The sequence below is a fragment of the Parasteatoda tepidariorum genome, chromosome 6, assembly GCF_043381705.1.
Source record: "Parasteatoda tepidariorum isolate YZ-2023 chromosome 6, CAS_Ptep_4.0, whole genome shotgun sequence".
NCBI lineage: Eukaryota > Metazoa > Arthropoda > Arachnida > Araneae > Theridiidae > Parasteatoda > Parasteatoda tepidariorum.
Window position 1 is genome coordinate 11,057,433 of NC_092209.1, and position 14,576 is coordinate 11,072,008.

At 29.1% G+C, this 14,576-nt stretch overlaps 1 protein-coding gene across 1 annotated transcript in view; it reads right to left on the reverse strand.

Annotated features, from left to right (window-relative positions):
• Positions 1-14,576, reverse strand: part of LOC107447482 (uncharacterized) — an 84,481-nt gene that overhangs the window by 66,760 nt on the left and 3,145 nt on the right. The window contains exons 2-6 of the mRNA XM_071181641.1: positions 13,586-13,612; positions 7,295-7,318; positions 6,582-6,653; positions 4,503-4,711; positions 1,782-2,012 (exon numbers count right to left, since the gene is read on the reverse strand). Coding sequence (XP_071037742.1) covers positions 1,782-2,012; positions 4,503-4,711; positions 6,582-6,653; positions 7,295-7,318; positions 13,586-13,612 — 563 coding nt within the window. The remainder of the gene's footprint in view (positions 1-1,781; positions 2,013-4,502; positions 4,712-6,581; positions 6,654-7,294; positions 7,319-13,585; positions 13,613-14,576) is intronic.

The following is a 14,576-nucleotide window of genomic DNA, read 5'->3' on the forward strand; positions in this document are numbered from 1 at the left end:
AAGTAGTATTGTGTATAACAAATATATCAAATCTGCTTTAAATTGACTCTGAATTTGTAGTTCCTCTTAACCAAAACAACATTACCAAGGGGGTATGTCCGGTAGCATAATCGTGTGCAGAAGCTCCTCCAATAAAGACTTTTCTCATAAACCAGATCGAAAGCGATTCTAACGGAGTATGTCTTGTCATAGTCTAAAAAGTTAAATAGTCTGTGCACCAAAATGTTAATTCCTTCTTTAAAAAAGATAACACTACAGTTCAATTTCATAAAAAGAATTAAATCTGAATCAGTTAAAAGTTGCGTAAGCATAAATATTTTTAACTCTTAGTTTATAAGGAATTTATTTTTTATTTCATTAATCTCAATAATTATTTCTTTGTCTACAACATAATTATTAAAGTACGGATCTGAAATTTACGTATAACCCCTTTTAAAAGTTAGAGTGGTAGAAAGAAATAACCACATTAAAAAAAAGGTGGTAGAGTCGAGCTACAATATAAGCACTTAATGCATACCTGCCAACTTTCACTCTTTCCGAAAATGGATTTTCAGAGGGGTTGTAAAACAATAAACGAAAAACAATCTGACTCAAAAATATATTTATATTTTGATCACGTTGGAATTCGCTTGAGCAAGGATTATTATGCTTTGATATATTTATTGTAATTATTTATATGTAGTGGTGATCAAACTCATTTATAATTATCATTATAATTCAAAAAGTTAATTGGAATAACCTGGCCATTGCTACCACTTTAAATATGAAAATAAAATCTTCCGGAAAATCCGGAAGAGTTGATAGATATGACTTCATGTAATCTCGTTTAGTACAGTTAAAATATTTGTGAAAAAAATTATGGGTTAAAATTGCTACATGCATACAATATATATTGCTTTCTTATAAATGACGAAAACAAATAATCTTTGCTCAGCTTTCAAATGTTTATAATTAAGATAAAAATATTATCATTATATTACTTTGAATAACCGAAATTTTTGCTGGTTGACTTCTACTGGTAAGTGTTGTCAATCACATAGTAGCTTTGGTAATTATCCGAAATATATACTAGATTTAATTAATTTCCATTATCCGGTATACATTTGCCCGTTATGCCCTACATTAATGTTTTTTACATATACTAGATTTAATTAATATATACTATAAAATATATACTAGATTTAATTAATTTCCATTATCTGGTATACATTTGCCCGTTATGCCCTACATTAATGTTTTTTACATATACTAGATTTAATTAATATATACTATAAAATATATACTAGATTTAATTAATTTCCATTATCCTGTATACATTTGCCCGTTATGCCCTACATTAATGTTTTTTACATATACTAGATTTATTTAACATATACTATAAGATATATACTAGATTTAATTAATTTCCATTATCCGGTATACATTTGCCCGTTATGCCCTACATTAATGTTTTTTAAAGTCAAGTGCCACTGCCCAGTATGCATTGAAATCGTTCTCCGAACACTAATGTATCTCTTAATCTACCCTCAGCAGATATTAAAGTATCGAATAAATATAATAATATCAACAAATAAATTAATATCAAATCGGGTACAACAAATTATTCGGACATTCACCAAAGCGACTATGTGATTGTTGACATTCACCGGTGAAAGTCGACATTCTCTTGATTTTGGTCATGTAACAACTATATGAATATCATAATAAGTAATAGATGTAAAAACATTTAAACAATTATTTTTAATATTAGTAACAACTATTATAAAAGGAACAATTCTTACTTCTCCTAAGCCCATGATGACTCGATTTGCAATTAAGTAGCCAACTCCCCATTCTGCCGATATTGGAGTGAGTAGCGTCATGAAGGAAGTCGCAAATATTCCAATACCAAAGACTATTTTCGTCCCAAATTTTTCTGCCAAGATACCACCGGGAATTTGGGTAACGATATAGCCATAGAAAAATGCACCAAGAATGGTAGCTTGCGCATTAGTGTCCCAGTCAAATTCACCCTATTCGGATGAGAATTCTGTTTAGTGACAATTTTATCTTAATTTTAATTTTTTTTATTATAATAAATTTTTCGAAGTTTTCAATAAAATATTTTTTGTTAAAAAATTATATTTTAATCAAAACGTAAAAAAAAGTGGAAAAAAAACTTACTTTTTAATTGGAAATTAAAATTTTAAAAATCATTAAATTGAAAAAAAATCTAAATCTGATGCACTAAGGTGTGTTCTGGTACAAAACTAAACAAAAAGTTTGAAAATTTGATTTAACATTTTTTGAGTAATGTATCAAAATGGGCAGTTTTTTTCATGAGATTGATTTTACAACTCTTTATAAGTTTAATACTGCCCTACTCATAATAACATATTCATATTATATAATATTTATATGTTGTTGTGGTTGTCGTAGGCAATTAAGACAAGGGGTGCGATTGTTTAGTTTTTCAGTGGCGCCATCTATGGCCGAGAATTCGATTTCTGCCTCACCCGTACGTTCACAGATCGTAAATTTGACCTGAACTAGAGAACAACCACTCTCCAATTCAGTACCTCTGGAGGTATAATTTGTAACAAAGAGGACTTTGTGACACGATAGATTTTACTTGCACCAGTCAACATTTACCACACGGGGAGTTTTTAGCCAGCTTGATTCGAACTCACGTTCTCACAAACGGGAGTCCAGCACCCTGCTGCGCAGGCAATACCAGCCATAATATTTATATAATATTAAAGTATATATAAAAATCAAAAAGTCATCTGAGAAAAAGTGCGTCACTTTTATAATGTTCTAAAAAATTTTCGAAAACAAATAAACTATTTTGTTGAATGGAATGGGCTGAAATTATAAATAACTGAACACAGAGATCATTAGGCAAAGAAAAAAAATTAAAAAGGTTGCAAAAACATTACATTTCTAGCCTAATTTAAGAACTTATCGTTTAACTTATGTAAAATATTTTATAATTATGAAGGGTGGTCCTTAATTATTATCGTTTAAATCCGTCAAAATCTGATAAATCGATATTGAAGATGGCAGACGAAAACAGCAGTTCGACAACATTACGAAACTCTAGCCGTTCCTTACAATTACTTTTCACTTCTCTCAGTTACTTCAAAAAATTAAACCAGTTTTAACATTTTTAATTCCTCCTTCCCCAATTAAGTTTGTGATACTTTGAAAACGTTTTAGACTGTTTCCTGCCTTAATATCAGTTTGAGAATCTTAATGTGAATCCTTTTTCTCTTTACTTTTGACAAGAATTCAGAAAGTATCTATTAAGTGCGGTGATTACGGAACTTCCAGTCTAATTTAATCAACAATCTCCTTTTTTACCACGTTTATATAATTTTGCCTTCATGTATGTCTGTCCGGGTGGAATTTTGTAATCGATTTTAAACTAACTTCCCGACTAGCTACAAACTTCAAATTTGGCACATAGTTCAGAATTGGATGACAATGCATGAAAATGAAGAGAAAAAAGACATACAAAGTAAAATAAAATTAAAAAAAAAATTATTTTCGAGATTGTCTTTTGTTGTCGATTCCATTATTTCAAATTAGTATTACATGTCAGGTGAAAAGATTTTTATTGTCGGAGTATTTGTATTGGCTGAAAAATCACGTGGTAAGATCCAGTTTTTCCTCATTCATTTCCAGATTGTTTTGGTTATCATCAGCATAAAACTAATGAAAGTTGTAAAGGTATTGTTTTTCTATAAAGATTTTTGTATCCCTAATTTAAATTGAAAGTTCTATTATTTTAGTAGTGGTCTTGTAGCAGTCTTGACTACTCTTGACTAAGAAGAATAATCTAAATAAAAATATATATTTTTAAAAACCACGTTTTTTGTAGTGAAGAATAATAATTGAAAAGTAATAATTTTTAAAAAATTTAAAATAAAAATTAAAGTTTAAAAAAATTATAATTCAAGATAAAAAAATTCATAATAAAAAATAATATTTTTAAAAACCATGTTTTTGTAGTGGAGTATAATAATTTAAAAAAAATTGAAAAACGAAAAACGTGGGGCGCATGAAATACATAACAATACATATACACATACATATACACAGTTTCTTACTCATACACATGCACAGCCACATATACATCCATATGCGTATGCATATACACAAACATATTCCACATCCACATTCAGATACAATTACAATTACAGATATACATACACATATTCTCAAGAGCACACATACACACACTAATATAACATTACTGCTATGTATTTCATGCGCCCCACGTTTTTCGTTTTTCAAATTTTTTTAAAATTATTATTCTCAACTACAAAAACGTGGTTTTTAAAAATATTATATTTTATTTTGAATTTTTTTAAAGTAAGAAGAAGTTGAAATTATAAAACATTTACAAGTCACTGTTTTGAAATATTTTTAATGTCCTAAGATTCTACTACTATAATGTTATATGAAAGACCACAGAAAAACGAAGCTAAAATGAAGGTTAGAAAAAAGTATGAACTTACGCTGCCTGATACATCATGTATCACAGTATTATTCACCACATGTCGAGTGATGAGTTCCTCACAAACAACAGAAGAATGATCACTCTGTTGTGGATTGACAGTCATCACCATTGCAACTAATGCAACGCTGAGATTCACCCTCATTGCGTACACATTTACGAACCCGAAACATCCTAGAATTGCAAATACGTAGCGAGTGGGAAACCAACCTGAAAAAAAATTATATCATTTTAAAAATTAGCCTTAATTAGCATTTTTTTATTTAATTGACAGAGAGTAAAGCGATTGCAATTGTCGAGGGATTGTAGAACAAGCATACGGACTAGAAATTGCTTTGAAACACATGGCCGGGAATGTCATCTGAAGCCACAAAGGGAATTCTATAATACGGACTTGCTGTTCATGCACATTTAGAGAAACAGGAGAAAGTGAGGCAAGACCGGGTACCTAAAGATTTGAAGGTTTGTTGGAACTAGCTAAGATTGGAAGTCTGTTAGAACTGTTCAAGCTAAAAACTGCCAGATTTAATTAAGTTATTCACTGTTAAGCTAGATACTATCTATCAGTCGTGATGCATTTCTTATTAATAAAGGAATTTTTCAACTAAAAATTTGTATAAAATTCATAAACTTTTAAATTTGCAGAAAATTTAGAAATACTAGAATTTCAGTGAAGAAGAATAACACAATTCTCTAATATATGACAATTTAAGAATATTATTCATGTAATCTATACTTGATGCAGTCAAAACTGCTCTTAATGAGGAAAGAGTGAGGATCAATTGTCCCGGGACCTATTACTGCTAAGAGCCCAACCTAAATTCCTTACAAAAATATAGTTATTATTACATAGTTTTTTTTAAAGAAAATTATCCAAAGAACCCTATGTACCCCCCTACTTTTATTTATATAACCAAGCTAAAATTTATGTTAAATCCTGATTTCTAATAATTATTGACCAAAATTGCGTACAAAATAGGATCAGTAATTGCTGATTTAGCGTATTTTGATGATTTGGCTATCCACTTAGTGAGTGCGTTAAGTTAGCCGTAAATCTATAAACGTCGACAAAACAATTATTTCTTGGAAAAAATTTTAATGCTATTTACGACAGTAATTAATAGAAGATATTAAATTTAGATGAAAACATAAAATTTAGATGGTTGTACAATTTATCTGCCAATCTTATGCTGACGCAGAATGCTTCGTCATTGACTATCAGGAAGTGGTCGAAATTAAACGAGAGATAATGCAAGATCGGAAGCAAGCCGGCTAACTAAGTACAAACAGCCAATCCAAATTATTTTAACTTATATGTTATTTAAATGTTTTCTAATATGTAATTATTTGTCACAACTTGCACTTGCATAGGCTCCGAAATAATAGTTTACAGAGATGTCAACTTGCTTCACTTCGTAAAAAAGAATTTTCTAGTGATACCGAAATTTAAGTTATTTTTTTGCTTAGTATTTTTCCCTTACTACATATCAAAAATTCAAAGTACCGAATGAAATGTAACTTTATTGTAGTTATATCGTGGTAACAGTTTTAAAAAGTAAGCGAAATTATTCTTATTACGCATGTTTTACTCTTTAATTCGCTAACAATTTATTTAAAGTTTTGCAGAAATCGGAGCAGTCGGCATACCTGTGTTTATATCGTAATTTACAGATTTGTCAACACATTTGGCGACATCTGTTATTTGTCCGGTTTGCCGGGACGCCACAGCACTTAAAAAATCCCGTATTTTAGTATTTTTTGATTGTGCAAACAAAATATAGATTAACTTTAGAATTGGAATTGGATTGTATGTTAATTGCAAATGGCACGAGAACCAATCTCAGTAATTATTAATTAGTTGTTATACAATTTGGACCAGAAAATTGCAAATAATCGTGCTAAAATAATTCATCATATTTTAATAGACATAAATAAGATTATAAAAATAACAGCATCCATTTGAATTTTATTTTCTTGTAACTAAAACACTTGTTTGAAAAAATTACTATATAAACATCCTTTGTTTTAAGGGAATGGATTCGAATGTAGTTTATAAAAAAAAACTCATTTGACGTATTACCTAAAATTAGGTTGAATTTCCAGAACACTTTTTTGATGGGAAGTTTGTGTGCGATTTTCACAATAACACCCACTGTAGAGAATTAGCTGTAATTTTGAACTTATGCACTTATAAATAAACGAATTTATAAAGTCTGTGCTTATAACTACAAATAAAATTGATGAGCAATGATCAAATTAATTAACGCATAACGCAAAATATGTTGCATCTCTTCTTGACCTTACGCAGTCTTTACTGTGAACCACAATAATGTTAACAAAGACCTTCATTATTATTTTTGCTTATTTTTCTTAACGACGGTTATAATATAAAATAACGACGGTTATAATATTAAATAACGATGGTTCAACGATCGTTATAATATAAAATAAAATCAGAAATAGGAAAATAACTTCCAATCGACATTTAAAAAGAAGTATTAAGAGAAGGTTTAAAATTTGACTGTAGTACAAAAGCATCCTTTTTCTTAAATGACAGTTCATTCTTCGATTTAAGCCAACATTAATCTTATAAAGCACTTATCAGTTTAAATTTAATTCGCTGGAAGAAAAGATTAACCAAAATCCATGTGAAAGTCTTCGTAACTTACTATATTTTATAAAATTTTTCACTGGCAAAATTCTAATTAATATTACTTTATAAGAAATGAAAACAAATACTCTCCAATATACACTGTTCCAAATGATTAAAGGAGGTTGTGAAAGCAAACTTACCTTTTGTAGGATTTATTGGAAATTCTATAAAGCAAAGCTTAAATAAGAAAAACATGAATGCTTATAAATGCATTATTCTATTTTTATGCAGTAATTACCTTTAAATTCACAGTCGAACTGGATTGGTGCGAAGGTTTCCATTTTATGACAGTTCTAACTTAAATAAAGTAGTCTTTTTTTTCATATCATCATTTTTAATTTCGTAAAATTCGAATCTTTATCTACCGGATGTCATGCATCATTTATAAAATTGCTTTCTATCCAATTATGTCTCAACAGTTTATAAAATAAGTCATTGAGTACTTGCTAGTAGTTTAGAATACATTTATACATAAATCCCTAAGACTTTAAAGTTAGAAAACATTATTAAATTAACGTATTCCTGCATTCAATACGATCAAGATGTAGATAATAATTCATAAAATACTATTTCTGCCGAAGTGCTCATTGTTTTACATTACTCACGAAGAATATATATATATAATAAATAAATAAATACAAGAAAATACTAAGAAAGTTAAGAAAAACAATAAGTTTCATTTATTGCGCTTAAGCTGCAAGTAAACAGCACTCATTAGATAAGTTCAAAATGAAGAATAAAGCAAAGNCACATTGATATGAAAAAAAGGGGGTGGGAAATAATAAGTAAAAAAATAACAAACAACATTTTATTCAAAAAAAAAAATGATATGTTAATTAAAAAGCCGGAAAAAAAAAGATATAATATTTTCTTCAGCCCATAGGATTATATCCGCAAAACAGAGTGCTTTCTGATATTGTATCAATAAAGCCAAAGCAAAATATATTAATACAATAGTGGGAGGAGCACTCAAAAATTTTTTTATATAAAATAACTACAAAAAAATAGATCATAAAAAGTAAAAATAACATGTAAAAACAGATAATAAAATAAAAAGTTGTTATGATTTTGCTACTCGCTTTATAGTCCCCCCTTTTTAATGTTTTTTTCTTTTTATTTTATTTTATTATCTGTTTTTACATGTTATTTTTACTTTTTATGATCTATTTACCGCACATAGGACCTATGACGTCAGCCCCAACTAATCCTTGTCAGTAAAATGGCATATTAAAGTTGATCTATAATTCTCTACATAAGTTAGAATGTTAATTAACGATAAATTTATTAAATACAGAGCCTTATCGTACATCGAATTAGAAGAAATATAATTCTTTCTCGTCTACTTATTTTTCTTAACTTAGATTTATTATTTGTTCAGGTATTTTATCGTAACCGTGATATATTTTTGTTTTTTGTACCTAGCAACTTTGATGCTTAATTAACTTGTTTATGTTCCACGGGACTTTGTGCCTGTCTTTAGTTTTAGTCTCTGTGTAAATACATAGTGAGGAAATGAAATCTTTGCGAAAACATCTCTAAGAAAGAAGTTAGAATTCGTCATATAAGAGAATTGATATTTGGAAATAGTGAACCAAGAACCGTAAGAACAGTTGCTAATGTAAACAAATGCCACGTTTCAACAACCAATTAGAATCTAGTTACCCACACTATGTCACTCGCAGACAACCCATTACAATTCTAATTTAAATGCAAAACATTTTATAACATACGAATAAAAAAATTTTATAAACATCGATATGTTTACAAAATAGTAATAAAAAAATGGAGTACCATTCTGCATTACTTAAAACATGAATATAATATAAATTTAATAAAAATCTCATCTAAGCAAACTTGTAGTTTTGTTTATTCGAAAAGAACATAATTACACTAAAATTAGCTTTTTCATTTCAATAAAATTTCTCTATTTTAAACAGGTTTAAAAATTGCTAGTGCTGATTTATAGTGAGGTAAAAAAAAATTTCCTGTAGAGTCGCGTTCTCGCGTAGAGTTCTGTAGAGTCGCGTGTAGCAGTCACGTTCTCGAAGAAAGGCACAACAAGTTCAAATTAATTTGTGTGATTTTTAATCCTTAAATAACACTGGGGAACAAATGTTTCGTTTCATTTATGCCAATACTTTGTCTTGCTGAAATCAGGTGATGGGATTCTGAATCTGAAATTAGTTTTGCTCCTAAGGGATCTAATCTCTTAATGACAATTTTTTGCCCTGTTATATACTACGTTTTTAACACGTTGAATGGCACGGTAATTTTACAGGGCATGGCAGTCTGGCCAAACAGTATATAACTACAAACTATATTTGCAAATATTATACAGATTTTTTCAGACATTTGAATGATTTAGCACGACTTAACTGGAAAGAAAAAAGTGGTGAATTATATAAACCTCTTAATTGTTTAGAAATAGTGGTGGATAAAAATCTACTAAATTGAATATGTTAAACCAAAAATCACAATTGATAAAGTACAACTTGAAAATATTTATTCGCTGTATGGTGCAAGTTCGCATCTCTGTGTATATAAACAAAACTATTTTTGTGTATTCTATATTGCATTAATTTCTTCAAACCATTTTAGTAACGATAATAATATTAAAAAATTAAAAATTTACTCGAATTTTGTGTTTCTAATAATCTTGACTTAGCCGGTCACCGGTGACCCCCGTGGTGCTACGAACAAACTCAGTGCCCGTCACGGGTAACCCCCCGTGGTATTCAACGTGTTAGCAGTTTAAAAACGTTATATATAACAGAAATTGCTTAAATGTTGCAATATACTTCTAGGAGAGTTATGGCATATAATCAGGATTAAAATTGCGTAAGAACCTATTCCCGAGAAAGTCGTCGTTCGCGGCTAGGGATGCGTCCCTACAATGACCTGTTTAGAAGAAATGATTCATAAAATGAATGCGTTCTTGACTTTATTTTAGGGCAGGGATGGCGAACCGATATCACGCGTGCCATTTATGGTACGTCACACAATATTTTGGGCACGCCACCGATCACAAAGTTCACTATGAAGCATATTAACAATTAAATTAAAATTCACAAAAAAATTAACAATTAATGCCAAGAAAGCAATTAATAACCATAAAAAACACGCTAACAATAACTGGCAAAAAAAAATTAACAGTTCTGCCTAAACTAACATCTTATAACACTAATATAAGTTACTTGTCATCTAATCTGCAACAACAGAAGTTACACTGTTACTTTAGGTTGAATTACGCTTATAACTGAGACATTGCAAAATGTATTTTTTTTTCGTAGTAAATAAAGAGTTTTGAGTTGATAGTATTTAGTATTATTATTTACCCAATAATNTCAATTAAAAATGAAAATTGTTGCCAGCGCGAGAAAAGAAACATCATCGGTTTTATTGATACATACATACATACGTACGTATTAGCGTTTTATATAATATAGATAAAATTTCTCTATTTTAAACAGGTTTAAAAATTGCTCGTGCTGAGGTAAAAAAAAAAAAAATTCCTGTAGAGTTGAAAGCAGTCACGTTCTCGAAGAAAGACACATCAAGTTGTGCGATTTTTAATTTTTAAATAACACTGGGGAACAAATGTTTCGTTTTATTTATGCCAATACTTTGTCTTGCTGAAATCATGCGATGGGATTCCGAATCTGAAATTAGTTTTGCTCCTAAGGGATCTAATCTCTTAATAACAATTTTTTGCCCTGTTATATATAACGTTTTTAACACGTTGAATGGCGATTTGCAAATATTATACAGAATTTTCTAGTTTTTTGAGTGATTTTGCATGACTTATCTGAAAAATGGCGGTGAAATATATAAACCTATGAATTGCTTAGAAATAGTGGTGGATAAAAATCTTCTAAATTGAATATATTAAACCAAAAATTACAATTGATAAACTACCACTTGAAAATATTTATTCGTTGTCTGGTGCAAGTTCGCATCGCTGTGTAAATAAACAAAACTATTTTTGTGTGTTCTATATTTCATTAATTTTTTCAAACCATTTTAGTAACGATAATATTAAAAAAGTAAAAATTTACTCGAATTTTGTGTTTCTAATAATCTTGACTTAGCCGGTCACCGGTGACCCCCGTGGTGCTACGAACAAACTCAGTGCCAGTCACGGGTAACCCCCGTGGCATTCAACGTGTTAACAGTTTCAAAACGTTATGTATAACAGGGATTGCTTAAATGTTGCAATATACTTCTAGGAGAGTTATGGCATATTATCAGGAGTAAAATTGCATAAGAACCTATTCCCGAGAATGTCGTCGTTCGCGGCTAGGGATGCGCCCTGTTTAGAAGAAATGATTCATAAAATGAATGCGTTCATGACGATATTTTAGGGCATGGGTTCCAACGTCCCAAATTCTCCTAAAAGATTGTCGTAACATTTATCCGACTCCCTGTTATATATAAAGTTTTTAAACTTACACATTTCGCCAAAAAATTTTTTAAAAGTCATTTAAATAATGACTTGTTGTAAAGAGAAAGCGATTAAAGATTTGAAATTAGGGATATGAAACTATCAAAAATTTGTTAAAACGTTGTCGAAAAAAAGATTGATGTTTTGTATTTTTCTACATACACAGAATAAAGAAAATTTGTCTGTGAGTTGAACTTTCATTAAGAATCAGTTACCGTTTCACGTTTACAGTGTATATGTCATCTGTCAAGGATGAATGACGATACGAAGCACCTGCGCGAATACGTAAAGATTCATACATTCATATATCAAACAGAAAAAAAAAGATAAAATATCAGTTTTTTCAATTGATAAAAATATGATAAAGTAAAAATATTTTATTTGTAGTTATTTAAACTCGTGACTAGGCTATTACAAATTGAAAATCTACCACACTCGTGAATTTTGATCAAAAAAACAAAAAAACAGATGAAGGTATTATGTTCAAATTCTTCATTAATCGAATTCTTCTCTAATCTCCAGTACAAGTATTTTAGATAGCATCAAATTTACAAACTTTATATCCCACTTTTTTAAGATTTACGATGTAAATGCCTGTATTTCAGGTTGAGGAAATAACTCGTTAAAAAAAAGCAATAACATATTATTTCAGTTCACTTTATTGTTTGTGCCATTTCGCCCATTAGAACAAAAATTGTTCAGACTAATATTTTTTTTCACTCACTGCGCAAATATTGTAAGACATAGAAAAATATCATTTATTTATTTTTTCATCATATCTTGTGGGCTTATTGTGATAAATGTAGTAAATCTCTTGTGAGCTTATTTTTTATTACTGTTAATTAAAAGAAAGTCTGCAATTTTTATGTAAAATAATTGTTATGAAAAATTAGAAAAGTTAATGAAATAATAAAGATATCTAAAAAATATTTTTTACGTGAAAAATTATTTATATCAAATTAATCATCATTTATGAGGATAAAATATTTGACAAGCTAATAATAATGTTGTTATTACCTATTTTATTTATTACGCGTCTTAATTTATTCTTATCTTTCTATCTTTAATGGAGCAAGCAGCTCGATAAAATGTCAACGAAATGAAAATATACTATCGTTATCAGAACAATAAGTAAAGTATTTTGATTTATATTTATTTCTTTATGCCATGTGATAGATACAAAGTGGTAGGACTTTTTAGCATTTTTTTCAATTAAACGTACAGTACGCAAAATAAAAAAAACGGACTACCCTGAATAACTTTTGGTCTAATGATCGGATTTTCACGATCTAGAACGCATTATTAATGGTTCGTGGAAGTGACTTCAACTATGTTAATTATTAAGTGCAAGCGATATTTATATTTAAATTTTCATACAAAATGAAGCGGATATTTTTTCTGATAGTCATTACTTCAAACCTTTTCAAACAAAGTTATTTTATATCAAAATATAACCATTTTAATATTTACTTTGACCAAAAAATAATATTTCTTAGTACTTATAGTTAATTATATCTAATGTACTGATGACATAACACTTTTTTTCCACAACTAGATATTAACATTTCAAAGAAGTACTTTAATGTAGATCCGCTAAATAAAGGGTTCATTTTCCCTAAATGTGCTGAATCATTCTAATTTGATCCATAAAGTTTGCATAAATTATAAAAATATTTTATGAGGTTTACTTTGAAAAGATTTGTATTTTCAAGCCAAATAATTTATAACAGTAGTTTCAACGGTTTCTTTCATTATATTTAAATTCATTCATTTCAAACTAATAAAGTAGTAAACTGATAAAGTAGTAAATGTACTACCAATTCATTCAACTTTACTATGAAACTAATTTGGTAAACAAAAATTTAATTCACTAAACTGGAAAAATTCATCAAATGAATCTTACTTTTTTAAATATACAAATTAATGAAGAACAATTAATTGTAAAACAAAGAATAAATCTAAGTAATCATTAAATAAAAACAAAAGTTACCTTGAACTAGGTAATTGAATTCTGCATCTAAAATTACAGTTCAAAACAAATATGCATTAGTATAAGAATAAAATTGTTATTGCTTATTCACAATTTTTTTCTATTACCAATCTAGATTAGATATTTAAGAAAATGCATTTAAAATTTGTTAAAAAAAATTATTTTTAAAGCATAACACCAAATGCTTCAGTCATTATTTGTTTACCTCTCGAAATAATGCTTTAATAAAGCGCTGTAGTAGGTAACCCTGTTTACTTTTAAATTTTGTTTAAGAATTTTAACATCTTCATAACGGGCGAGTTACGAATGCCGTCTCACAGAGTAAGAAAAAGGAAACGGCACTTTATTCCAGCATTCTTCGATTGAGCTTACAAAAATAACAGAATTTCTTCGCTGACAAAAATAACAGAATTTCTGCAAGTTTTAGTTTTTAACACGTTGAATGCCACGCTAATTTTACATGTCTTGCCGGTCACCGTTGACCCCCATGGCATTCAACGTGTTAAAGATCGATCAATTTTTATAAACTTTTGCGGAAAGCAGAGCAAATTATATTTCTACAGTCTTATAATTCTGTGGAAAATCTTTTATTTACCTTCAAATTTTTTCTAGGAATGCAGCAAAACAGACCGAAAGTTAAACTAACATTTACTCTTTCCGGAAGAGCGAATTTCGATTGAAAAGTTAAGTCCGGTAGGACATCAGCTACTGCTGTAAAAAGTATGAAAGATCTTGAATGATCCGATTTGAAAATTATGATTCAACTGCGATCTATAAGAGAAGGTAAATAATTTTATTTAATAATCATTTTATTAAATAAAATTTAAAATTAAGTTATATTGTTGTAACAAATTTGGTGGGTTCATAACCATCTATATATATATTTCACTTACACGGCGACAAAAAAAAGCCTCACTTACAACTCCCCGAATGGCAACGCTAGAAAATCGACCAATGATTGCTGCTAAAAATGTCTTTCATTATAACTTAC